Genomic DNA, 27773 nt, shown 5'->3' on the forward strand with positions numbered 1-27773 from the left:
TAGAAATTGTTGAATGGGAACCTAAACTGCTGCGTAAGCCTTCACCAAAAACACAATAAAATATTAAAAAAAAAAAAAAGATGGCAAGGAATCACATTTGCTGCGGTGGCACTGATTATCTGGTGCTGACTAGAGATCCTGATTGGCAATTATTTAAGTCTTTGACGCAAGCATGGGGAGCCAAATTATTATTAAATAATCATGCTTTTTTTAATAGATGAATTTTTTCAAAAAAATAAGATCCATATGGGGAAATGTGAAAAGGCTCTTGGTGGGGAAAAGTTGGGAATAATGGCAAAAAACCAAAAACCAAACCTAGTGCCGTCAAGTCGATTCTGACTCATAGTGACTCTATAGGACAGAGTAGAACCATCCCATAGAGTTCCCAAGGAGCGCCTGGTGGATTCGAACTGCTGACCCCTTGGTTAGCAGCCATAGCACTTAACCACTACGCCACCAGGGTTTCTGGGAGTAACGGCAAGGTCCTCAAATTTCCCCATGGTAGTTCACTCTAAGAAAGGGGATATCAGCTGCTTTAGAAATTGAAGTTTATATGTTTTAAAATATAGCTGCTAGGGCGCTATGGTGTGATTGGTCTGTATGATCAGGAAGAGACTTAATGTATTTATTTCTGACTTTGAGGTTCATTTGAGATGACCAAGGGGTAGAGTTTCTAACCCAAGTGAATTTTAAAATGTAATCTGAATACTTTCATTCAAGGTTTATTGCATGAAGAGGCGTACTAAACGTGAAGCTACCCGTAAGATGCCCAAGTAAACAACTGCAGGAAAGTAAAGCTCACACTTTGTAGTAGCCAGTGTGGAGTACAGCTTGGCAAAGTATCAAAGCAGTGATGCCATTCCTATATGAAATGAGACCTTCCTAAATTCTAGGACAATGAGAAGGGGAGGAAAGATGCACAAAGTGAAAACTAACTTTGTGGTCAGCTTATCCACAGGATCGCAGGTCCTCGGAGACCAGAGCCCTGAAGCCTGCTTTGTCTCCTAGGTGCATGGCCATTCATCTTGTATTGGGCCCTAGGAACTCCAGGACCTGCCTCCACTTGTGGTCACTTTGATTTACTAGCTGGAATTCCAGATTGTTTTTATAGTGCTGAGTACATCGAACATCGATTGGTTAAAAAAAAGTTCACTGTTGAGTTAGTTCCCATGAGGCATGGTCAGAGCAGGGTATTAATGAGGATTAATAAGGCCTTTGTGGTTCGATATTAGCAAAAGACTAGAGTTAAAAATAAATATGTACACCTCATGGAAAGCTGGAGAGTCCAGGCTGGCAACAGTATAAAGCACTGGAATTTTAAAACACGTAACTATATTAATATTTTTTTCTCTTCCCCCACCTTTCAAATTTTCCTATCAGTGTGATCTTGTTTTTTAATTATAACAGAATCAAAGTGTCATGGAGGCAAATAAGTGTAAACATTGGGACCCCATGGAAAAAACTTCCATGGTGGGGACTTTGTTTTCGGAATTGCAAAACACGCCAACTCCTAGAGGAGCAACTTACCCATTCCACCATGGGGAAACGGGTTTCTGTGAATAACAGCAAGGTCTATTATTGCTATGGATCCTTGTCAGCCATTCTCCTACCCCTTGATCCAATCACCCAATACTTGCTAGATTGGTGTGTAGTCCTGGGAAGGTTGTGAACTAAACTTGACAGATTTCCTCTCCTATCTGATGTTATGCTTATTTTCATCAGAGAATTCATTATAATGTGCTAAAATTTTCTACTTCCTAGTCTGTCTTCTCTACAAGACTATAAGTTCTATGAAGACAGGAAGAATGTTTTGTTCACAATTGTACCCCAGTGCCTAGACTGATAGATTCTCAATAAATACTTGTTGAATTAATGAGTTAATACTAAATGCTTTACCAACATCAGCACCACTACTGCCATCACCACCATAACTACCATTACAATCATCATCACACCCACCTCCACCACGACCACTACCACTAGGACCCTCACCACCACTAGCACCACAGCCAGTTAGCTACCATCATCAACATCACTACTACCACCACCACCATTATGGCCTTCATCATCACCAGCACCACAGCCACCATTGCCATCATCACCATCACTACCACAACCACCTTCACTACCATCATCGCCACAAATATCACCATCAACATACCACGTTTGGTACCTAATCCTCTTTGGGAGCTGCTTCTCCAGGGACTCATTGCCTTTGGCTGTTTAGAATCCTCTAATTCACACCTTTCTTCACTTATTGTCCTATTCAAAATTCACCTGCTCTGAGCCCCATTCCCTTGGGATCTTGTTCTTTTCTGGGAGGCAGCTAGTTAATTTGATATGGTAATTTTCTTATTTGTAATAATGTGTTATTACTGGCCCTCTAAGGTCTATGAGCTGAGAGTAAGGACAATATTTAGCTCCAGCTCAGCCACTTATTTGCCGTGTGCCTTTGACTGCATGAGGTAAATTCCAAGGACTTCCATTTCCTCCCCCAGAAGATCCCTGGAGAGTCTCCTGCATCTCACAGCCTGCTTCTACACACATTTGAACAGAGGTCTTCTATGAACAAAATCTTCACCCAGAGTAGCAAATCTGTGCAGGGGTGAAATATTGGGGAGTGTCACAGAGGACTGAGAACGCAGCATCTGCCGTGACCTTACCATTGCAGCAGCAGCTGCACCTCCCTGGAGAAGCTCCCAGCCCCGAGTTGCTGCCAGATCCAATCAGTCATGGGTAGAAACAGGCACAGGCAGGTAACCACCTCACAGTAATGCCAGGCTATTGTTACCAACTCCCCCTTTCCCTAGAACCATGCTGTCCTCGTCACAACATGTCATAGCACAAACGGTTCTGATGGGCTAATTAGGAGCTCGGAGGCCACATCCAGTTTCTTTACAGCATTTTTGGGTTAGAAGTAGAATATTTTTGTTAATGCAGTGTGAGAAAAAAACCTCCTTTGTAAAATTCCCTGATCATTTTCCAGGTGGTGACTGTTACATCAGAAATGAAGTGGAAAGAAAGCAGCAATCAAGCGTTACAATTTAAAGGAGGACGAACAACTTTCGGCAAGTTTTTTTTTCTACTTCCCTTTTTTGTTGGTTTGTTTGTTTGTTTTCTCTTCTCCCTTAAATCAATCTGCAGTGTAGCTTTGGTAGAATGCACTACTCAGTATTTAGAGGAGCCTCAACAGAAGTTTGCTTATGTAAGGTTATCACATCTCAGGCCAACCCCCAGGCAGTGAGATTACAGGATTTTGGAGCTTTTCTTTCTCCTGGGGAAATTCAATAGCCCCAGGCTGTCCAGATTGTCATAAACTTTTCCTATTTTCACATAAAAGTGATGCAAACAACAACTCAAAAAAAAAGAGCTAGAGAAAATACCAAATATATAAAGGCAAAAAATTTGAAGAAAAGAGCGCTGTTTTGAAGAATAAAGGGGTTTTCTTACTGCACTGGGAATAACAAACAAGGTTTGAGTACAGGGACAAGATTTTCTTTCACAGACAAAGAAATAAGACCTGGAGAGGTTAAGCTATTTGTTCTGGGTCACCCAGCAAGTTAGTGGCAAAGCCAAACAGAGGTCAGATCTCTCGACATAGGACCAAGACCCTTTCCATATGACATTGCCTTCCCTCTCCCTTTAGCAGAGGGATGAAAAATGCAGGTTTTGAAGGAGTTAAGGAGACAGATCCTCTATGTGGGCAAGAAGAGAGTGTTATTTACATTCTATAAGCTGAGAAATTCAGCCACGGAGTAACTTAATATTGGGGTCTGCAGGTGGGGGTGATTTTGACCCCCAGGGAATATTTGGTGACATCTGCAGACATTTTTAATTGTTGCAAGTTGGGGGGAGGGAAAGGACGCTGCTATTGGTATCTTGTTTGTACAAGGTGGGATGCCACTAGATATCCTACAGTGCACAGGACAGCCCCCACAACAGAGAATTATCCAGCCCAAAGTGTCAGTTGTACTGAGGCTGACAAACCATGGTGTATTGGCTTACTCAAGGCCATATACGCTGGACAATAAAGATTTTTATCTGGGGATTGTGCACGTACTGGGGATCTCTGTTGTCAGACATAGAAAGTTTGCACAATTTGAGCCATCACCCAGGCTAATTTAGCACCAGGCACCCAGCTACTCAGCAAACTCCTTGCCAATCTTCAGTGCGGGACTTTGTGGTGACCGTGGTAAGCAAATTGGTCTTTGGGGTCCTGCCATCTGCTCCTGCCTCCTGTCCTCCTGTCCTCACTCCCCTCTAAATCTTCGGGAGCCCAGCCAGGGCCACACAGCTTTATCCCCGCCCTTCTGGCAACACTCGCTCCCAAGAAAGTTCTGTCTTCCACCGCTTCCACCCTGGGATGAGGTGAAGTGGATATAGTAAAAATAAAAAGGTCTCCCGAAAATTTTCATGTCACAGTGTATCTCTAGTATTTGGACCTGTGAAAGAAATTTCAAGCCTCAGTGATTAGGCTGGGGAGGTCTTTGAGAAAGCTCCCAGGGTCTGTTCTATCAGAAGGCTGGGTCAGCCCTGAGGCAAACACACAGGCCTATCATCCTTTGAGTCCCAGCTGTGGCTAGACTCTCCCAGCATCAACAGTTTCTTTCCGTGCTCCCTAAATAATCTTCTCATATTTGAAGACAAATCTTTAATTGAGAAATTTGAGGGCTTCCCCCCACCCCAGTCTTTGCTGAACTTCACTCTGCAATTTCCTGATAGATTTCTAGCATTTGTATACAGGAGGGTAACGGCCTGAATGATCAGAAAACACAATTAGAAAAAAAAAAAAGTGTCACCTTTTTAATTTTCTTTTGAGGGTCAATATCTTAGTTTTTAAAATCATTATAAATGAATGGATTTTGGAAAGAGTCACAGAGCTAGTCCAAGGACTGAAGGAGGTAGTAGATGTGAAAGGGTTTTGAAAAAACTGCCAAGCATTTTGCATATGGAAACGGTAGAGATTGTGGAAACAGAAATATTCAAGCCACCCAGGTTCTCTAAGAACCGAAGCACTCCCACCCCTCAGTGCCCCCAAACCCAAAACCAAACCCAAACCAAACTGCTCCTCAAATAGACTCTCTGTATCCAGTTCTAAACCTTGTAATTGGGTTATACATTTTCAAAATTAGAACTTTATAGACTTGTTATGATTAATGAAATTTCAAGGCAATTTGCATTAGGATTATGTGCTTGATTCAAGACTTAAGAGCTTCCAGTTGGCCAAGCGCCAGTGGAGACAGTATTAGGTAAGCCGTCTCGTATTTGCTTCCCTCTTGCATGGGCTGTGCTAAGCAGCGATTTCTGGATTAGCAAAAATACACAAACTATGTGAGCAAGCTTAGGCTGAGGAGCAGGCCATTTGAGGATGCTTAAAAAGGAATTAATTTATATTCATCTGTTGCTAGCTGTTGCCTCTCTTTTCATGGCAAACTTATCATGGTAACTTCAAAGAAGAGGAAATGGGGAAAGCTTGTCTGTGAAACAGGAAAAATAGAGATAAATCTCTAGATTTATCTAGAATATGTTGTGATAAATTGTTCTCATAAAGAAATTCTTAAATTTTTTAGAACTCATTGTCTTTTCATTATGTAAACTAACAGCAGAAAAGGGTCAGTATATGGTAGATTTTGCCTTAACTTTTTAAGCTCCACTATTTATTAAATTTATATGTAGCTTAGTTACTAATAAAATAAAAACGTCCCTTCTTAAAAGCTGTCCAGAGATTACACCTCATATCATTATCAGATTAATATTTTCATATTAAAAATATTGACTTTATTTAACTCAAAAGAATACACAAACAAAACTTAAGGATAAAATTCTTCTCTAGAGAGAAGTTTTTAGAAACTTTAAAGATATTGGTAATAATATGATTTATTTTTTGTTCACGTTTTGATTATATGAAATACCCCCTGGCCAAAGTTTCTTCAGGAATACTGAGCTCATGAATTGGATTTCATATACTTTTATGCACCAAGGAGATGACTGCTTGTGCTGTGTAAATGAGTGTATTCCAGGACTGCAAGGGCCTATGGGTCACACTGAATTCTCCTACGACACCTGAACCCTAACCTTCCCACTTATGGGAGCGCTATCACCTCTCTCAGCAAGCTATTCCACTGCGGGATCTCTGCATTCCCAAAGGTGTTTCAGGATCTTCCACAGAGAACAGCGTGGAAGGAAGAAAGTATCTGGACTTGAAGTCAGTAGAACTGGGCTCTACTGAGGCTTCGTCACTGACCTTACTCCACTGTGTCCTAAGTTGTAAAGTGGCATTAGTGGTGCTTACCTTATTTACCTCATGGAACTCCTGTGAATAATAAATACCCACGTATCAGCTATAAAGCGCTAAGGTGAGGTATCATTGTAATAGAACCTAGGATTAGATAGAGCCATTTATTTCTTTATTCTTGCTATCAGTGTGAAAGTAGACAAAAGGTGGGTCTTGCATGCCTTTCATTTACTTTTGTGTGCCTTTTGATCAATTGATCCATTGATTGATTATAGTCACTGACATTTTGTCATGGCCACTCCTCAATCCTGAGACAAGACAGTCTTGAGAATAATTGGTCTATAGTATCATGTAATCTATCACCATTTGTTTAAAGCTGAAGAAACACAGTGTTGAGAAAATAATTCTGTTCTAAGCAGATGATACGCTTAAAAAACTCCTAGAGCTATACGGGATGTCATAAGCCTGAATCCTACAAATGAAAGTTTATTAAGTGTTAGTCATCATTTCAACAGCTTAATGAACTAGCATCTATACTGAGGCAAACAACATGTGTTGTAGGTTTTAATAATCATTAGTTGTTGCTTACCATGGCAGACCCAACGCGGCTGACTTTGATGGGGTTTCCTCTACCAGAGAGGTCCATTTTTGCTCTGTCCATCACATACAGGCATGCATCAAGGATGCCATCCTCAAACTATCCAGGAAAAGAGAAAAGGAGAAACTGCTTAATGTACACTATGCAAACAAGGTATTCTCTGCTTAAAAATGCAACAAATCCACAATCTAATGAGTATATTTCCTATAGAGTAATCTCTCATAATATTTAGTATGAAGTATCAAAATGAAAGGAAAAAGACATCCTCTTTTTTTTTTTTTCCATTACAACTAACAAGAACATAAAAGCAAACCATAAATATAAACAGAACTACTAGATAGCTGATCTTCTCAAGGAACATGGACTAACTTGAAGATCTTCAGAAGGTTGTTCAAGCGAATTTAGACAATCTTTCCAAGATATCCAGTGTCCAAAGCAAAGCGAAGGATGATTTACCATGAATGAAGTCTTGAGACTTCAAAAGTAATATGAGTCATGAGTCCTCGTGCAACTTTAAAATAAACAACTCCCAGGTGTATTGCAGTGACGTATTTCAGGAATAGTTAGCTTGCATCTGAAATAGTACGAGACCTCATCTAATGAATGTCAGCCTAAGAGTCCCTTCTTCTGGGACAAGGTGGACCCCAGGGTCAAAGAGAGGGCACAGAGGCCTAGAGAGACTAGATTGTAACATCAAAGGCATTCGTGGTGGTCAGTTCAATTTGCCTAGAAAAAACTGCTAGCCACAGAAAATGCAAGAATTTTCTTAAAAAGGAATAGAGATGAGATAGTAATAAAAGGGCAAGTTTGAAAGGTTTCACCTATACTATAACTCAATACAGTAGGACATTTCCCTGAATACAGAAATCTTGCACATCGCCTATCCAAGTACTTGTGATAGAAACCACAATCTTAATAGCCAATTACCATGTAATTCTTTATTAAGTCCAGTTAGAATACCAACTCTGTGGGTACCCAAAACTGAAATGATAGATGCAGTAGCGGGTAATTGCACTAGTCCTTCAGGTATATAAATAACTCATTATTCTGGTTCTTATTAAGCAGTATTGCTCAGCTGTGTCTATGGGACATGGTAGAACCAACTGGAGAGTTAAAATATTAGTTGTATACTGCAGACAACACAATTGACTTGTTACTTTGGCCGAAGGAACCAAATCAACTGATTTTTTAAGTGATATTAACTAGAGCAGTGCCTGTGCTCAAGGGTGGTTGTTTTTAGTTGCTGTTGAATTGGCTCTGACTCATGTTGTTGTTAGGTGCCTGTCGAGTTGGTTCCAACCCATAGCAACCCTAAATGTACAATAGAATGAAACATTTCCCAGTCCTGTGCCATCCTCACAATTGTTGTTATGTTTGAGCCCATTGTTGCAGCCACTGTGTCAATCCATCTCATCGAGGGTCTTCCTCTTTTCTGCTGACCCTCTACTTTACCAAACATGATATCCTTCTCCAGGGACTGATCCCTCCTGATAACATGTTCAAAGTATGTAAGGCGCAGTCTCACCATCCTTGCTTCTAAAGAGCATTCTGGTTGTACTTCCAAGACAGATTTGTTTGTTCTTTTGGCAGTCCATGGTATGTTCAGTACTCTTCTGACTCATGGCGACCCCATATACAACAGAACTCAGTGTTGCCCAGTCCTGTGCCAACTTCATGATCCTTGTTTGGTATGCTCAAGTTCATTGTTGTTGCCATTGTGTCAGTCCATCTCACTAAGGGTTTTCCTCACCTTCACTGGTCTTCCACTTTGACAAACATGATGTCCTTTACCAGATATTGGTCCCTCCTGATGACATGACCAAATTAAGTGAGTTGAAGATTTGGACAATATTCTATGATCCATAGAATTTTCATTGGCTTTTATTTTTTAAGCTTTGGAAGTAGATCATCAGGCCTTTCCTTCCAGTCTGTCTTAGTATGGAAGCTCTGCTGAAACTTCTCCTTCACAGGTGATCCTGCTGATATTTGAAATACTGGTGGCATAGCTTCGAGCATCACAGTAACATGCAAACTACCACGGTATGACAAACTGACAGATGGGTGGTGGGTTTCAAGGGTAACCATCATTACAATCAAAGGCATGCTGGCTCAGGAGTACCCTGGCCTTACTTGGGACACTTTTCCAGTACTACTTGCTACTCACCTTGCTGACTTTTCTTTTTATTGGCCATCTATAGCTTGTCACATTATGTCCATAAACAAAACCACACCCAAAAGCTAGGAGCTGAGGCCCCAAGGCAAGAGCATCAGAGAGTAGGCAGTAGTCAAAGGCTGTGTGGTCACCCAGGAAAGAGAGGGCTCTAGGGAGCCAGACAGGGACTCAAAAACAGTGAAAGAGAACATAGGGTATGAGCTTGGCAGGGCATGAGAAATGCAAAAGGGTAAGCTGGAGTCAGGGTGAGGGGCTAGTCTCAAAGATAGGTGGATAAGACAAGAGCACCAATGGTCATGCTGGAGTCGAGGGTGAGGCATCTAGAGACCACCCAGATGGAAGACAAAATAAGACACAGGAAAAAGAAAGCACCATGAAAGCAAGAAAGCACCCTGCAGGCAGGTGAAATTCCTCTCTGGATCGACAGGACAAGGATTCCTGATTCTGATCATCTTGGCCAAAACTCTGAGATATGAGAAGGGACACATTCCTCTCCTCTCATGTTGCTAATGAAAAATCATTTTTTAATCACATGTATTCATTTATGGAAATGTGATATCATTCATTTGATCCAATGTTGAATTATGGAATTGTGATATCACCCATTTGATCCAATGTTGAAGATACTACACTAAAAGAGTGTGAATAATTGAATATCTTAAAGGAAATACCATTTGATACTTTATAACCAGATAGTAGCTTCAGGTTGCAGCTGATGAGATGTCTCTAAATCAAAGCCCAGGGGGCCCTCCTTTGATGAACTGGTAACACTCCTTTCTAATTAGCAGTATTTTTATATATACTAGCGGAAACCCTAATGGCATAGTGGTTAAGAGCTATGGCAGCTAACCAAAGGGTCAGCAATTCAAATCCACCAGGCACTCCTTGGAAACTCTATGGGGCAGTTCAACTCTGTTCTATAGGGTCACTATGAGTCGGAATTGACTCGATAGCACTGGTTTTTTTTCTTGGGTATATATACTAACAGTTACACAAAAGTGATTTCTTTGGGTCGGGGACATATCTTGCAGTACCCTTTGCATCATTATCAAAAGTCCATTCTTTATAAGGAAAGGAAAACCAGTCCATTCTAGATGGAATAGCAATGTCTTCGCTTATAAGATTTCAGTGTCCTGAGAGGCATTTCTCAATAGAGTGCCCTATTATCCACAGAATCGCTGAACTCCATAACGTTGTGATAACCGAAGATATGTGGTTTCATTTGATAAATTATGCAGCTGTCTCTAAAGGTCTCTACTCCCATGCTCTCTGTCTTGGAGTCTCAGATCCTGGAAAGCAGGAAATTGTGCTTGTCTAATATCGATGTATGTCACCTGCAGTGATTCAAGGAACAAAAACATTAAATAAGTGCCCTTGACAATGAGAAATTTTAAATGGCTCACCTGACCATAGCTCCAGCTTCTATTCTTGATGTCCTTGAAGTCTCCATGGAAAATAACCCCAATGTCATTCAGGACATACTCTTCTCGTTGTCTCTCATCATCCAGATATACAGCATCCTCTGCAGGAGGATTTAAACATAATGGCCATTACCATACCAACCTGTTTTCAAATACTCGCAAGTTTATTTATTATTTTCTAAACTGCAATTTAGTCAACTAAATGACAAAAAGAAAAAAAAAAAAGGATCTTTTGTTTCACTAAGCAGAGCTCATTTCCCAGTGTGTAATTTGTGGTGATGGTGAACATAATCAGCACCACAAGCCAGTCTGTGAATGATGCCTGGTGCAAAATGCTGACACACTGGACTTTTCTTAAGTTTCATGAAGGATAACTAAATTCATATGTCTCATTAAACTTTTTTTTTTTTTATTCTGGTACATCGGTAGTTTCAGAATCGAAAATTCTATGATGCTGAAACAAACCTATAACAGATTAAAAAAATTTTTTTCCAACCTGTTAATGTTAATAGAAAACTAGTCAAATTGAAAATTATTTTGAAAACAAATCCAGGGGACACTGGAAGATACTAATCAACTCGACTCCAACTCATGGTGACCCGATGTGTGTAGAGCACAACAGCTCCACAGGGTTTTCAAGGTTGTGATGTCTCAGAAATAGAATTCCAGTCCTTTCTCCTGAGGCGTCACTGAGCGGATTCAAATCACCAACCTTCCAGTTAGTAGTCCAGCACAAAACATTTGTGATACCAGGGACCTTCACTGGAAGATACCATGTACCATGTCTGGTATGTGGGCCATCACTGGCAGAAGAAAGGAGGCTGGAGGCTATCTTTTTTTTAATGAACACTCCTTGTGGATGTGTTGGCAGGTGTGTGTTCGATCAGACTCTCTGGTTGGCTGTCTCTAGTGCAAAGACTTTTCTTCTCTGGGGCTATAATCTCAGGAGGTCATGCTTCCTGTCTACCCACTTAACAATCAGTCTGGTACTTATTCCAAGGCCAGATGTGAGAGAAGCAAAAGTATCTTTAATACAGACAGGACCATATAAGTGTGCATCACACTCAGATAAGCTTGTGTGTTTGGAAAAGAGTTAATTTCAGTTCTGATCGGGACATGGTTCCTTACATTTCTCTGGCCTAGGTCCTATCTGTCATTCCTATTACTTCATTAGGGATTTTCTTCCTCATTCCCTGAAAAGGCTTTGATCACTCTCTCTAAAGTAATGGTTCTCACAGCCATGGCTGCACATTAGAATCAGCTGGGGTCAGATCCAGATACAGGGGTCTTTTTTTCTTTTCAAGTCCCCAGTGATTTTTCTGCGCAGCTCAAGTTGAGAACAAATGCCATAGCCCCTTGCTAACTCCAAGTGTGGTTTAAAGATAAGCAGCACCTGAAAGCTTGTTAGAAATGCAGAATCTCAGGCTCCACTTCAGACCTGCTGAACCAGAGTCTGCATGTTAACAAATCCCCAAGTGGTTTCTATACACATTCAAACTTGAGAAGCGCTGCTCAGTCCAATCATCTGAGACCCCCATTCTGGGCTGTACGATCCTTTAGAATGAATCCTTTGCTGATTCCTTGGTCTCGTCTGGTCTCTAATACTTTCTTGTATCTTCCTCTTTCTGTTCTCTGCCTCTTGTCTACAATTAGCCTGTTCCCATGCAACTCTAAAGATATATATATATATATAAAACATATATAATATTATATACTCGGTGGCAAGGGTATGTATAATATCGACATCCAGTAAACTGCACACATTTTTTATATTGTTTCGCAAGGGCAGAGCCAACATGGAGCTATAGACAGACGCATCACGCCATTCCTCTACAGCAAAGACCCAAAAAACTAAGTAAAACAGATACAAATGTCAATCCTGGGACCCCAAGCATCAAATGAAGGGATAAAGAATTCAACCAAGCACTGAATGCAAAAAGAAACTGACAGAGAACTAGGAGAGCTATGGAGTGGAGGTCTCCTACAAGCTAACGCAGCATGGACTCACCATCTCAGACCCCTCAGCCACCAAGAATGGTGGACAGGTAGTATGGGAAGGCAACTTCACGGAGTTCCCAGCAGGAGACAGAGCACCTGGTAGAGAGGGATATGTGCTTCCCCACCTCTCCCCTTCTCTCTGCACTGCCTCTACTGCTTTCAAGTAGGCCGTGGTCAGGCTGTGGGGGAGACACTGACACCTCACTGTTCCTTCAGTGCCATTTTTTCACTGTTGTTTTTTTGGACTTCTTTTTGTTTCTTCTCTCTCTCTCTCTCATCTCCTTCCTTTCCTTTCTCCTACCCAGGTGGTGCCATGTGCTATCTCTGCTCCTTGGTAGACTGTGTCGCACCACTTGGATGGGGAGCCACTTCCCTGGTGCACACCGCCATGCTGGTGGGCTCCCTTGTGGCGTTTTTTTCCTCTCTGTTTCTTGACTCTTTCTATCTTCCTTCCTTTCCTTTCTCTCAGCCACCTGGCCACATGTGCTGTCTCTGCTGCTTTTTGACAGGCAGTGCCACACTACTCAGCTAATGAGCTGCTGACACATGGCTTCCCCAGTCTGCCCAGCCACACTGGTGGGCTCCCTCGGGGCTTCCCCCGCCCCTCAGTTTCTTGTCTTTCTCTACCTTCCTTCTTTTCCTTTCTCCTGGGCACCTGGCCATGTGTGCCTTTTTTTTTTTTTCTTTATCTCTTGTCCTTCCTCCCTTTCCTTTCTCCCACCCACCTAGCTGCATGTGCTATTTCTGCTCCTTTTTGACAGGCTGTGCAACACCACCTGGCTACAAAACCACTGGCAGGCAGCTTCCCCAGGTCCACATCATTTTTTCTGGTTTCTGTTTCTCTCTCACTGTGTTTTCTTTCCCACATCCACTTAGCTCCACATATCACATCTTCCCACTTCCCTCCTTCCTATGTTTACTGCACTCTGAGCCTCTTGAGCACTATGCCCCTGAGCAGCACAAGTGTGGACCACCAGACCCTGCCCTGCATTGCCACCCGGTCCCACCCTGTTGGCCCCAGGATGTGCTGCAAACAACCCATCTCCACCCTTTCCCCTCTGCTGGACCTGCCCTGCTGCACCATAGCTGAGTAATTGGCTCTACCCACATGGACAAGGTGGTGCGAAGTATCAGCCCACAGACAACCAAAACAACAAAGAGCACCCATCCCCCTGCCCAGGCATAATGAAATAAAACAAAAAAGCAGGACAAAACAAATCTACAATCAATAAATGAGGAAATTAATTCCGGAATGTCCCAAAGACAACAGACAATATTAAAAACAGGACAGGATGGCTACAGAAAGCATCCAAAATAAAATACCAGAAGACCTCCTGGTAGAAGAAAAGGCACTGGGACTACCTAAGAGGAAATTCAAAACTCTAATAGCCAGGGGTCTCCAAAAAATGAAGGAAAATGCAGAAAAAAATAAGGAAAAAATAGGCAAAATCATGGAAAAGACAGACAAGACAATGAAAGAATTCAGGAAAATAATACAAGAATAAAATGTCAAATGAAACAACTAGAAATCATACAAAAACAGCAATTAGAAATCCAAAAGATAAGCAACAAGATTTCAGAAATGGACAGTGCCATAGAAGGTTTTAGGAGAAAATTTGAAACAATGGAACACAGGATTAGCAAAATTAATGACAAGTCCTTGAATACCTCATTGTTTGAGGAAAAATCAGAGAAAAAGAATGAAGAAATCCTGAGAATGATGTGGGATATAATCACAAGCAAAAATTTGCCTTCAATTGGAGTTCCAGAACAAGAGGAGAAAATGAATAACACAGAGAGGATCATTGAAGATTTACTGACAGAAAACTTCCTTAGTATCATGAAAGAGGAAAAGCTGACCATCAAAGAAGCTCAGTGAACCCCATATAGGATAGACCCCAAAAGAAAATCACCAGGACAAATCATAATCACACTCACTAAAACCAAACACAAAGAATGAATCCTGAAAGCAGCTCAAGAAAAATGAAAAATTACATACAGAGGGGAAAAAATGAGACTAAGCTTTGGTTATTTGGCAGAAACCATGCAGTCAAGAAGACAATGGGATGACATGTGTAAAACTTTGAAAGAGAAAAACTGCCAAGCAAAAATAATATATCCTGCAAAACTCTTGCTCAAATATGATAGTGAAATTAAGACATTTCCAGATAAAAAGAAATTAAAAGAATATGTAAAAACCAAACCAAACTTACAAGAATTATTAAAGGGAGTCTTTCAGTTAGAAAATCAACAACATTGGACAACAGCCTGAAACTAGGACACAAGACCACATCAGCCAGATACCAACTTATGTAATGAACTCTCAAGGATAAAACAAACTCAAAGATTTACAACAGAGGTCAATCTGTAAATGACAACAATGTTAGGACAATAGAAGAGGGAATAAAGAGTGTAGGTATAGAACTTTCAAATGGAGAGGATCAAGGCAATATCAAGTAAGAAAAGACTGGTTGAAACTTAAGAAGACAGGGGTAAAATTCAAGGTAACCACAAAGCAAGTTAACAAACCTACTCATCAATATAAAGAAGAAAACATATAGTCTCAGTAAACATAAAATATACAAAAACAAAAGAAATGAAAAAAAAAGAAAAACACAAACAAAAGGATTTCAGCACCTGAGAGTAAGAGAAACAAAGAAAACATCAGCACCATGAAAAAAGCACTATAAAATGACAGCAATAAGCGTATCTATCAATTATTGCACTGAATGTAATGGCCTAAATGCACCCACAAAGAGACAGAGAGTGACAGAATAGATTTAAAAAAAAAAAAATCCATCAATATGCTGTCTACAAGAGACACATCTTAAAAACAAAGACATAAATATATTAAAAATCAAAAGATGGAGAAAATATGTCAAGCAAACAGCAACCAAAAAAGAGAAAAAGTGGTAGTATTAATCTCAGATAAAATAGACTTTAAAACAAAATCTACCATAAAAGACAAGGAAGGGCATTATATAATGATTAAAGGAACAATTCACCATGAAGACACCCATAATTAGTATCTACGTACCCAATGACAGAGCTCCAAATTACATAAAACAGACTCCAACAGCACTGAAAAGACAAATTGACAGTTCCTCAATAATACTAGGAGACTACAACACACCACTCTAGGTAAAGGACAGTACATCTAGAAAGAAATTCAACAAAGATACAGAAGATCTAAAGGCCACAATCAACCAACGTGACCACATAGACATATACAGAACACTTCACCCAACAGCAGCAGCAAAGTACACATTCTTTTCCAACACACATGGAACATTTTCCAGAATAGACCACATCTTAGGCCACAAAGCCACCCTAAACAAAATCCAAAACACTGATATAATACAAAGTATCTTTCTGATCACAATGTTATCAAAGTAGAAACTAATAAAAGGAAGAGCAAGTAAAAAAAATCAAATATGTGGAAACTGAATAACACCTTGCTTAAAAACCACTGGGTAACAGAAGAAGTCAAAGATGGAATAAAAAAAAGTCCTGGAATCAAACGAGAATGAAAATACATCATACCAAAACCTTTGGGACACAGCAAGGCCGTGCTCAGAGATCAATTTACAGCAATAGATGCACACATCAAAAAATAAAAAAATGGACAAAATCAAAACATTAGCTACATAACTCAAACAAACAAAATGAGAACAGCAAAAGAAGCCAACAGCCACCAGAAGAAAGGACATAATACGGATCAGAGCAGAAATAAATGAAATAGAGAATAGGAAAACAATAGAAAGGATCAACAAAACCAAAAGTTGGTTCCTTTAAAGGAACAACCAAACCAACAAACAATTGGCCAAACTGACAAAAGAAAAACAGGACAGGACACAAATAACTGAAATAAGAAATGAAATGGGGGACATTACAACAGACCCAAATGAAACAAAAAAGGGTTATAACAGTACTGTGAAAAACTATGCTCCAAAAAATTTGAAAACCTAGAGGAAATGGACAAATTTCTAGAAACACACTACCTACCTAGACTAACACAAACTAAAGCTGAAAATCTGAACAGACTCATAAGAAGAGAAGGGATTGAAAAAGTAATAATAATTTTAAAAAATCCAACAAATAAAAGCCCTGGCCCAGATGGCTTCACTGGAGAATTCTACCAAACATTCAGAGAAGAGCTTACACCAGTACTACTCAAACTATTTCAGAACATAGAAAAGAAAGGGATACTTCTGAATTCATTCTATGAAGCCAGCATAGGAGTGATACTAAAACCAGGCAAAGACATCACAAAGAAAGAAAATTACAGACCAGTATCTCTCATAAATATAGATGCAAAAATTCTCAACAAAGTTCTAGTCAGTAGAATTCAGCACCATATTAAAAAAATACTCCACAACCAAGTGGGATTCATACCAGGTATGCAATGATGGTTCAACATTAGAAAATCAATCAGTGCAATCCAGCACATAAATAAAAGAATCACATGATCATTTCAGTCAATGAAAAAGGCATTCAATAAAGTCCAACACTCATTCCTGATAAAAAACTCTCAATAAGATACGAATAGAAGGGAAATTCCTCTACATAATAAAGGACGTCTATACAAAACCAACCAACAGCTAACTTCATGAGAACAGGAACGAGAGATAAGGATGTTCTTTTTTCATTACTCGTATTTAACATTCTGCTGGAAGTCCTAGCGAGAGCAATAAGGCAAGAAAAAGAAATAAAGGGCATCCAAGTTGGTAAGGAAGAAGGAAAACTGTCCCTATTTGCAAATGATATTATACTATGCATAGAAAACCCAAAAGACTCTACGGGAAAACTACCAGAACTAATAGAAAGATTCAGCAGAATAGTAGGATACAACATAAACATACAAAAAATCAGTTGGATTCCTATACACCAATAAAGAAAACTATGAAAAGGAAATCAGGAAAACAATACCCTTATAACAGCCCCTAAAAAATAAAATACTTAGGAATCAATCTAACCAGGGATGTAAAAGACCCATACAAAGAAAGCTATAAAACACTACTGCAAGAAACTAAAAGAGACCTACATAAATGGAGAAACATACCAGGCTCACAGTTAAGTAGACTCAACATTGTGAAAATTTCTATTCTTCCCAAAGCAATCTACAAATACGATGCAATTCCAATCCAAATACCAACAGCTTTCTTTAAAGAGATGGAAAAACTAATCATTAACTTTATATGGAAAGGGAAGAAGCCCCGGATAAGTAAAGCACTCTTGAAGAAGAAGAATAAAGTAGGAGGACTCACACTACCTGACTTCAGAATCTACTACAGAGCTATGGTAGTCAAAACAGCTTGGTACTAGCACAACAACAGATACATTGACCAATGAAATAGAATCCAGAACACAGATGTAAATCCATCCATCTAGTCACCTTGATCTTCAACAAAGGCCCAAAGTCCATCGAATGAGGAAAGGACAGTCTCTAACAAATGGTGCTGGCAAAACTGAATGTCCATCTGCAAAAAAATGAAACAGAACTCATATTTCACACCATACACAAAAACTAATTCAGAATAGATCAAAGGCCTATATATAAAACTATAAAGATCATAGAAGAGACAATAGGGTCAACGCTACAGGCCCTAATACACAGCATAAATAGGATACAAACCATAACTAACAATAAACAAACACCAGAAGGTAACTGGGATCTTCTAAAAATTAAACACTTATGCTCATCGAATGGCTTCACCAAAAGAGTAAAAAGAGAACCTATAGACTGGGAAAAAAAAAATTTGGCTATGACAAATCTGACAAAGGTCTAATCTCTAAAATCTACAGAAAAATCCATTACCTCTACAACAAAAAGACAAATAGCCCAATTAAAAAATGGGGAAGGATATGAACAGACCAAATTAAAAATTCAGGTGGCTAACAGACACATGAGGAAATGCTCGGAATCACTAGCCATTAGAGAAAAGCAAATAAAAACTACAATGTGATACATCTCACCCTGACATTACCAGCGCACACACACAAAAAAAAAACAGAAAATAACAAATGTTGGAGAGGCTGCAGGTAGATTGGAACCCTTATGCACTGTTAGTAGAAATGCAAAACGGTATAACCATTTTGGAAAATGCTTCCTTAAAAAGCTAGAAATAGAAATACTATAAGATCCAGCAATCCCGCTCCTAGGAATGTATGCTAGAGAAGTAAGAGCTGTCACATGAATAGACATATGTACACCCATGTTCATTGCAGTATTATTCATAATGGCAAAAAGACAGAAACAACCTAAGTGCCCTCAACAAATGAATGGACAAACTATAGTACATATACACGATGGAATACTACACAAAGATAAAGAACAATGATCAATCTGTGAAACATCTCACAACCTGGATGAATCTGGAGGGCATTATGATGAGTGAAATACATCAACCACAAAAGGACAAATATCGTATGAGACCACTACTATAAAAACTCATGAAAAGGTTTGTACACAGAAAGAAACAATCTTTGATAGTTACAAGGGAGGGAAGGGGTGGGGAGGGAAAAAGATTTAACGGACAGTAGAAACGTGGTAACTTTGGTGAAGGATAAGACAGTACAAAAAACAGAGGAAGCCAGCACAACTTGACCAAGGCACGCTCCACAAAAACATCCAAACTCACTGAGGGACACAATTACAGGGCTAAGGGATATGGACCACGGTCTTGAGGAACATCTAGCTCAATTGGCATTACGCTGCTTATAAAGAAAATGTCCTACATCCTACTTTGGTGAGTAGCATCTGTGGTCTTAAAAGCTTGTGAGAAGCCATCTAAGATACTCCCCTGGTCTCATCCCGTCTGTGGCAAGGGTGAATGAAGAAAACCAAAGACACAAGGGAAAATTACTCTAAAGGACAGATGGAGCACAACTACCACAGCCTCTACCAGACTGAGATCAGCACAACTAGATGGTGCCTGGCTACCACCCCTGACTGAGATCACAATAGACAGTCCCAGCCAGAGCTGGAGAAAAATGTAGAACAAAATTCTAACTCACACACACACATACAATACCAGACTTGCTGGTCTGAAAGAGACTGGAGAAACCTTGAGAGTACGGCCCCCGGACAGCCTTATAGCTCAGTAATGAAGTCACTCCTGAGGCTCACTCTTCAGCCATAGATTAGACGGGCCCATAAAACAAAATGAGACTAAATGGGTATACCAGCCAAGGGGCAAGGATGAGAAGGCAGGAGGGGACAGGATAGCCGGTAATGGGAACTCAAGGTCAAGAAGGGGAGAGTGTTCACATGTCGTGGGGTTGGCAACCAGTGTCACTAAACCATATGTGTATTAATTGTTTAATGAGAAATTAATTTGTTCTACAAGCTTTCATCTAAAGTATGATTAAAAAAGACAAATGTAAGTAAAAAAAAATAATAATAAAATATATTGTTTCACAATCAAGATAATAAACCTATCCATCACCCCCAAAGTTTTCTTGCACTTTTTTGTAATCCCTCTCTCCTGAACCCCCTCCTCCAGGAATCTGCATCTGTCGCTGTAGGTTACTTCGCATTTTCTAGAATTTTATGTAAATGGAATCATAGAGTACTCAGGATAGTTATGCTGAGATTCATCCATGCTGTTGCATCAATACTTCCTTACTCCTGAAGTCAGTTTTATCCTCCCAGAAGAAGCCAGAGTTACATAAATGTGCCCCAGGCTCCCTCAGCCCTTGCAAGTGCAAACATCGATGCCTCTAAACTTCTGGTCTTGCCTTGTTGATTCCTGGAGGCAGATGCTATGGTTTTGACAACAATCTCTATACAGCAGGATGCCACACAAAATAAAACCTCAGCTTCATTTTCACGTGGAACCAAGTAGAGATAACACATAAAGAAACCACAAATGAGTTTGAGGTCAATATTTCTGAGTAAAAGCATGAAAGAATACTTTTACTTAAAAAGAATAGTAAACAAAATTATATATGAAAGGACATCAAAGGCACAGCTCTTCACCGAATGTTATCTAAACGTCCTGAAAATGAAAGGCTACTTTTGCTTTTATTCTTTTATAATAGTGGTTTAAATGATGTGACTTTATTGTAATAATGAGTGGCTTTACCATATGACCTTCAAACGCCTGTTTTGGGGATAGAAATATACTCTTAAGGCCACTGAGGTTTAGAAGTGCCATTTAGGAATATTTTTTAAACACAATATTTTTCGTATAGTACGAGGTGTTTAGGGACTTGCCCTGTAAGATATTAGAGACCATTATAAAGCTATAATAATTTAAATGACTGGAATAGAAATAGATTAATGGATCAAAATACCCAGTATAGATAGCATAAAAATAGGTGTTACTGAATGTATATATCCATCTATCTTTGAAACTATGATACAAGGAATATCATAAATCAAAGTGAATGACTGAAGTACTTGTTAAATCCAGCTGAGAAAGTTGACTATTTAGAAAAAGTAAATTTTCTGTACATCAGAATAAACTGGAAATTAAATACAAATGGCAGCATTTTAAATCTTTTTGATTAAATGCATTAAAGAATACTGGAAACTGTGCATGAAGCAAGGTGAAAATTTAAATGTAGAATACAAAGTCATGTAAAGACATGTACCAGTTATGTAAAAAATATTGCCAAAAGGCTTGAAATAGTTTGATCAAGATGGCTGATTGAAGAAATTCTCTACCTATATAGTTACTATAGGTTTCTTGAAATGACTGAATACATATATTGCAAAATATCTTCAATATTTGCAAAATAATCAAGAAATTCCTAGAATGAGAAAAGACAAAAATAGGAAAGCATGAGAAGAAAAGAGGCATGAAAGACAGATGCAAAAAGTAAAATATCTGCCTCAAAGGTGTTTTACAATAAGAAAGCATACAAGTAAAAAGAGAACACAAAGATAGGAGACAAAAATTCTCAGAGCTAACAAAGACTCATGGGGTCAACCTGAAAAGGACCACAGTGTACATGTTTGAGTAGTAAATGAAAAAATGACCTGACCTAGATGTAAAGTGTCTAAACGCCAAAAACTTCAAAGACAAAGCAAAGTCCTTAAAGACTTCAAGTTAAAAAAAATCTGTAACTATAAAAAACATTTTCATGAATAAAATTGGGTATTTTGATATTAGACTTTTCACAAGTAGTCCTGGATGCTAAAAGGCAAAGGAGTAATGCCTGGATTTCATCTCCAGGCAAAAAAGTTAAGGGATAAATGATTTTGACCTTAGCGTTCTATACCCAGCAAAACTGTCATTCAAATAAAAGGCAACATAAAGACTTTTTTTTTGTCATGAAAGAACTAAGAAATCTGATTACTTGCACATTTTCTCTAAAAGAAGTTTTCAACGATGTACACAGTGTACGTTACCTATAAAAAAAGTACTGCTGCATGACATAAAAAAATTATTAACAATATGAAATTAAAATTCCAGGTGATTTCAACATAAGGAATAGCAGGGGTTGGGTGGAATGAGGTAAATGAACGTTTGAAAAATATTATGTTCTGAAGGATACTATATACATTGCTTTATATATTAACATAACACTACAAATTCATTTATGTGACTCAAAATTTTCCATAAACATGTGAAAATATTATCAAACTTGCTCTAAATAAAAGAGGAAAAAATTAAAACTATAACTAAAACACTGTTTCCCATTTTTTAGATTGGCACCAGAAATTTGACAGCATATTCTGTTGGTCATATCGCGGGTAAAAATACACCTGCATTATATGGCTTGTGGGAATGCAAAATGGTACACACCAATAAAGGGGAATTTGGCAGTATCTAGCAAAGCTACATATGTATCTATCTTAGCCTAGAAAAATCACTTTGAGGGATTTATCCCAAAGATATGAAACCAAAAAAACAAAGTGTTATACACACAAGGCTATTTTCTACAGCATTATTTGTAACAGCAAAAGACTTGAGATAACCTGGAAGTCTGTACTTACTTAGGCAACTGGTTGAATGTTGTATGGTAATACACCTAGTGGCGTAAAAGTCAGCTGTATAAAGGCATGAGGCAAATAACTACATATTGTTATAGAGGGATAGCCAGGATCTATTATTAGATGAGAAAACAAAAACAAAAACGAAGGTATGCAAAACTGTGTATAGTTTACTACTTTTTATTTAAGAACGGGGAAATAGACAGATAGATAGATAGGCAGACAGACATTTATATTCATACACATATATATGTATGTGTGTGTATAAAAATGAACTAAGTAATTGTTTTATAAATAACATAAAACAAAATGAAATAAAAAATTTTAAAAACAAAGAAATTTCTTAAAAAAAAAAAAGAAGAAGAAGAAGGCCAAAATGAAACAAATGAACCTATGTATTGCATTAGTGGCTTAACCACAAAAAATAATTATTTCAAGTTGGTTTAAAACAGACTAACTTCACTATACATCTCTAGTAGGATATACCATAAAGAAAAGAAAAATGACAAAAAAAGTACTAAGTAATCATATTCTTAGTAATAATATTGGTAACACTATTTTGAAACTAATAAAAAATAAGTGAATATGTTAATGCCTTTAAAACCAAGATTTTCATAAGAGAAAAATATATAAATACAAAACCAAAGAAATGAAATTTAAAACCTGTAACCTTAAATTTAATTTGAAAATATTAGTATTACAGGAGAGGTCAGCACAACTGGACTAAACCAAAAGCAAAGAAGTTTCCTGAATACAACTGAACACTTCAAAGACCAGAGTAGCAGGGACAGGGGTCTGGGGACCATGGTTTCAGGGGACATCTAGGTCAATTAGCATAAGGAAATATATTAAGAAAACACTCTGCATCCCACTTTGGTGAGTGGCGTCTGGGGTCTTCAGCACTAGCAAGCAGCCATCTAAGATACATCAATTGGTTTCAACTCACCTGGAGCAAAGGAGAATGAAGAACACCAAAGACATAAGAGATGACCTCGAGAGTCAGAAAGGGCCACATAAACCAAAGACTACATCAGACTGAGACCAGAAGAACTAGATGGTGCCTGTCTACCACCGATGACTGCCCTGAAATGGAACACAACAGTGAATCCCTGATGGACCAGGAGAGCAGTGGGATGCAGACGACAAATTCTCATAAAAAGACCAGACTTAATGGTCTGAATGAGACTAGAGGGACCCTGGAGGTCACGGTCCCCAGACCCTCTGTTAACCTAAGACTGGAACCATTCCCAAAGCCAACTCTTCAGACAGTGAGTATAAGACAGAAAATGATACTGGTGAGGAGTGAGCTTCTTGGCTCAAGTAGACACATGAGACTATGTGGACAGCACCTGTCTGGATGTGAGGTGAGAAGGCAAAGGGGGACAGGAGCTGGTTGAATGGACACAGGGAATACAGGGTGGAGAGGAGGGATGTGCTGTCTTATTAAGGGGAGAGCAGCTAGGAGAATATAGCAAGGTGTGTGTAAGTTTTTATATGAGAGACTGACTTGATTCATAAACTTTCACTTAAAGCATAATAAATTAAAAAAATATTAGTATTATGTTATCATGTATCTTCTATTTAAGAATTATACTTCCTACCTCTGATCACTGGAAAGGTCTAGAGCCTAGATGATCATCTCTAAAATACCTTTTCTCTTTCTCCACTAAAAGGAATCAAAGCTCCTTAAAAGAAATGACTTATTACAGATGATTTCGTTCTGCTTGGATCAACAATCAACACCCACGGAAGTAGCAGTCAAGAAGTCAAATGACGTTTCGCACCTGGCAAATCTGCTGCAAAAGACCTCTTTAAAGTGTTAAAAAGCAAAGATGTCACTTTGAGGACTAAGGTGCACCTGACCCAGGTCATGATATTTTCAATTACCTCATATGCACGTGAAAGCTGGGCAATGAATAAGGAAGAGCGAAGAATTGACACCTTTGAATTATGGTGGTGATGAAGAATACTGAATATATGATGGGCTGCAAGAAGAATGAACAAATCTGTCTTGGAAGAAGTAAAGCCAGATGCTCCTTAGAAGCAAGGATGGTGAGACTTCATCTCAAGGACTTGGTACATATTATCAGGAAGGACTAGTCTCTGGAGAAGGGCATTATGCTTGGTAAGGTAGAGGGTCATCGAAAAAAAGGAAGACCGTCAGTGAGATGGATTGACACAGTAGCTGCAACTATGGGCTCAAACATAGCAATAACTGTGAGGAGGTGAAGGACCAGGCAGCATTTCACTCTGTGGTACGTAGGGTTGCTTTGAGTCGGACCCAACTCAATGGCACCTAACAACAACAATAACAAATGAAATAATGGATCTAGGCTAAAACCATTAGTTAAAAAGCTCATGGGGAATTTCATAATGAATGAGTAAAACCGATAAAATCTAAACCCACAGATAAATCTAAACATCACCAAAAGAGGGACAAGCAGACATTATGTATCTCCTGACGGGATGAGTGCCCTGGGAAATACACAGCATGACTTATGAAGCATTCCTGCCCACCCTTCTACTGCCCCAGTACCCACCTGAAGCTGAATCTCATCAAGTCTCTAGATCTAACTTATTATTTAACAGAATATACTGGAGTTAGAGGAATGTATTACATGGCATAAAGGGGCCACAATCAGGAAAATCCACAATACGGGAAGTTATACATGACAAATGACTCAGTTTTAACAAGTTCACGGCATTAAAAAAAAAAAAAAGATAAATAAAAGAGATTTAAGAGACATCAATCAAATTTAATGCATACACCTTGATTGGTATGAACAAACTGTAAATAGATATTTCTAGACATTTGGGGAAATTGAATTAAGGACTGGATATTAGATAATACTAAGAAACTCTAGTTGATTTTATTAGCTGTAATAATGGCACTGTGTGTGTGTGTGTTTATTTTTCAGAGATGTATACTAAAATACATACAGGTAAAATAACATGATGATTGGGGCTTGCTTGAAAATTTCAAAGCAAAAAAATAAGGAAAAAAGGATATATAAGGCAAATGTAGCAAAATCTTGATAACTATATGTAGGTATTAATCGTGCTATTCTTTTTAATTTATTTGAAATAATAAAAATAAATTTTAAAAAGAGCATAAAAGAAAACTTGAATAAATGAAAATACACAAAATGTTTCTACTTGGTTGTAAAGATTTAATATTGTAAAGACATCAGTTCTACCCAATACAAACCCAACCAAAATTCTACTCAGATTTTTAAAACTCTGCATGTTGAATTAGAAGTTTATCTGAAAGACAATGTGAAAAAATAGCCAAAAAGGTAAATGTTGAAAAAGAAGAAAAACTGAGGAACTTTCAAAAGATACTGTAAAGTTTGTGGTAAAAGGAACTTTTGGCCTCAATTCATCTTTTTCTAAGATGGACAGTATCCCCCTCTTGGCTTTGAGTTTGCTTTGGTTAATTGGGTTGAAATGTGCTTACACAGCTGAGCGTGTGCTCTTGAACCTCTGCCGTTACCACGAGAAAAAACATGGACACTGGTGCAAGGAGGCTGGGAGACAGACACAAGGAACCCAGTGGCTCCACAGACCCACAGTGAGTAGTAGAGCTTCTCCAGCTGCTTTAGGCTGAAGCAGAGTTGGCCAGGCAAACCCAGTCAAGGGTAGCCTGACCCAGCCAACCAACAGAGACTTGGTACTTATGGTTGGATGTCACTAATATTTTTTGGTTCTTTCTTACGAAGATTATAATTATAGCTAACTGAAACAAAGCTGTATTTAAACTAGGTGGTATTGGCATAGTAATATGGATGGAAGAGATGTAATTAGATTGTAGTGTATAATAAAGATGGCATTTAAAAATCAAGGGATAATGATAGATTTGATCAATAAATTGTTTTTTAACAACTGGTTATCCAGATGGGAAAATATTTCAGTAAGATTTCTTCTTCACACCATACACAAAATTTATAGGTAGATTCAAGAGGTGCAGGTGTGTGCTTCCTGCTAATCCTTAATTCATATAAATGTACCAGGTAGGAACAGCTAATTCAGAGAAGAAATGCAACGTTTAACAAATATATAATATATATAGTGCTCAACCTCATTAGTGATTAGATACATACAAGCTAAAATAACATGAAACACCAACAAAATACCGTATTTTGCCTACCAGGCTGGCAAGTATTAAAACAGTTGATAACATTCAGTGCCATTGAGGGTATGAAGAAATAGATATTCTCATATGATGTGGCTATATTATAAACTAGTGCAGCCTTTTAAAAGGTAATTTGACAGTATCTATGCAAATTAAAAAAATATATAATTTGACCAAGCAGTGCTATTTCTAGTATTGTTGTTGGAAATATACACAGCAAAACATACACGACTTCAACAATTTCTACATGTACAATTCAGTGACACTGATTACATTCTTCAAGTCGTGCAACCATTTTCATCTTTCTTTTCTGAATTGTTCCTCCCCCTTTAATATAAACTCACTGCCCCATAAGCTTCTTATCTGACCTTTCAAGTTGCAATTTTCAGTTTGATCCCAAATAGATATTTCTTTCTGAAGAGCATGATCCTGAAGGCACCACCCATCTGTCAGTTTGTCATACCGTCATGGCTTTTGTGTTACTATAATAGTGGAAGCTATGCCATCAGCTTTTCAAATATTAGCAGAGTCACCCATGGTGGACAGGTTTCAGCTTTTTTTTTTTCCAGACTAAGACAGACTAGGAAGAAAGGCCTGGTAATCTGTTGTTGTTGTTGTTAGGTGCCATCGAGTCGGTTCCGACTCATAGCAACCCCATGCACAACAGAATGAAATACTGCCCAGTCCTGCGCCATCCTTACAATCCTCGTTATGCTTGAGCTCATTGTTGCAGCCATTGTGTCAATCCACCTCGTTGAGGGTCTTCCTCTTTTCTGCTGACCCTGTACTTTGCCAAGCATGATGTCCTTCTCCAGAGACTGATCCCTCCTGACAACATGTCCAAAGTATGTAAGATGCAGTCTCGCCATCCTTGCTTCTAAGGAGCATTCTGGTTGTGCTTCTTCTAAGACAGATTTGTTCATTCTTTTGGCAGTCCGTGGTATATTCAATATTCTTCACCAACACCACGATTCAAAGGCGTCAATTCTTCTTCGATCCTCCTTATTCATTGTCCAGCTTTCACATGCATATGATGCAATTGAAAATACGATGGCTTGGGTCAGGCGCACCTTAGTCTTCAAGGTGAAATCTTTGCTCTTCAACACTTTAAAGAGGTCCTTTGCAGCACATTTACCCAATGCAATGCGTCTTTTGATTTCTTGACTGCTGCTTCCATGGCTGTTGATTGTGGATCCAAGTAAAATGAAATCCTTGACAACTTCAATCTTTTCTCCGTTCCAGTTGTGAGGATTTTTGTTTTCTTCATGTTGAG

General features: G+C 38.7%; 1 protein-coding gene across 1 annotated transcript in view; it reads right to left on the reverse strand.

The window, feature by feature from the left end:
• F13A1 (coagulation factor XIII A chain) overlaps positions 1–27773 on the reverse strand; it is a 235395-nt gene that overhangs the window by 114433 nt on the left and 93189 nt on the right. The window contains exons 5-6 of the mRNA XM_003417863.4: positions 10410–10528; positions 6825–6932 (exon numbers count right to left, since the gene is read on the reverse strand). Coding sequence (XP_003417911.1) covers positions 6825–6932; positions 10410–10528 — 227 coding nt within the window. The remainder of the gene's footprint in view (positions 1–6824; positions 6933–10409; positions 10529–27773) is intronic.

Source organism: Loxodonta africana, chromosome 1 (genome assembly GCF_030014295.1).
Source record: "Loxodonta africana isolate mLoxAfr1 chromosome 1, mLoxAfr1.hap2, whole genome shotgun sequence".
Classification (NCBI taxonomy): Eukaryota; Metazoa; Chordata; class Mammalia; order Proboscidea; family Elephantidae; genus Loxodonta; species Loxodonta africana.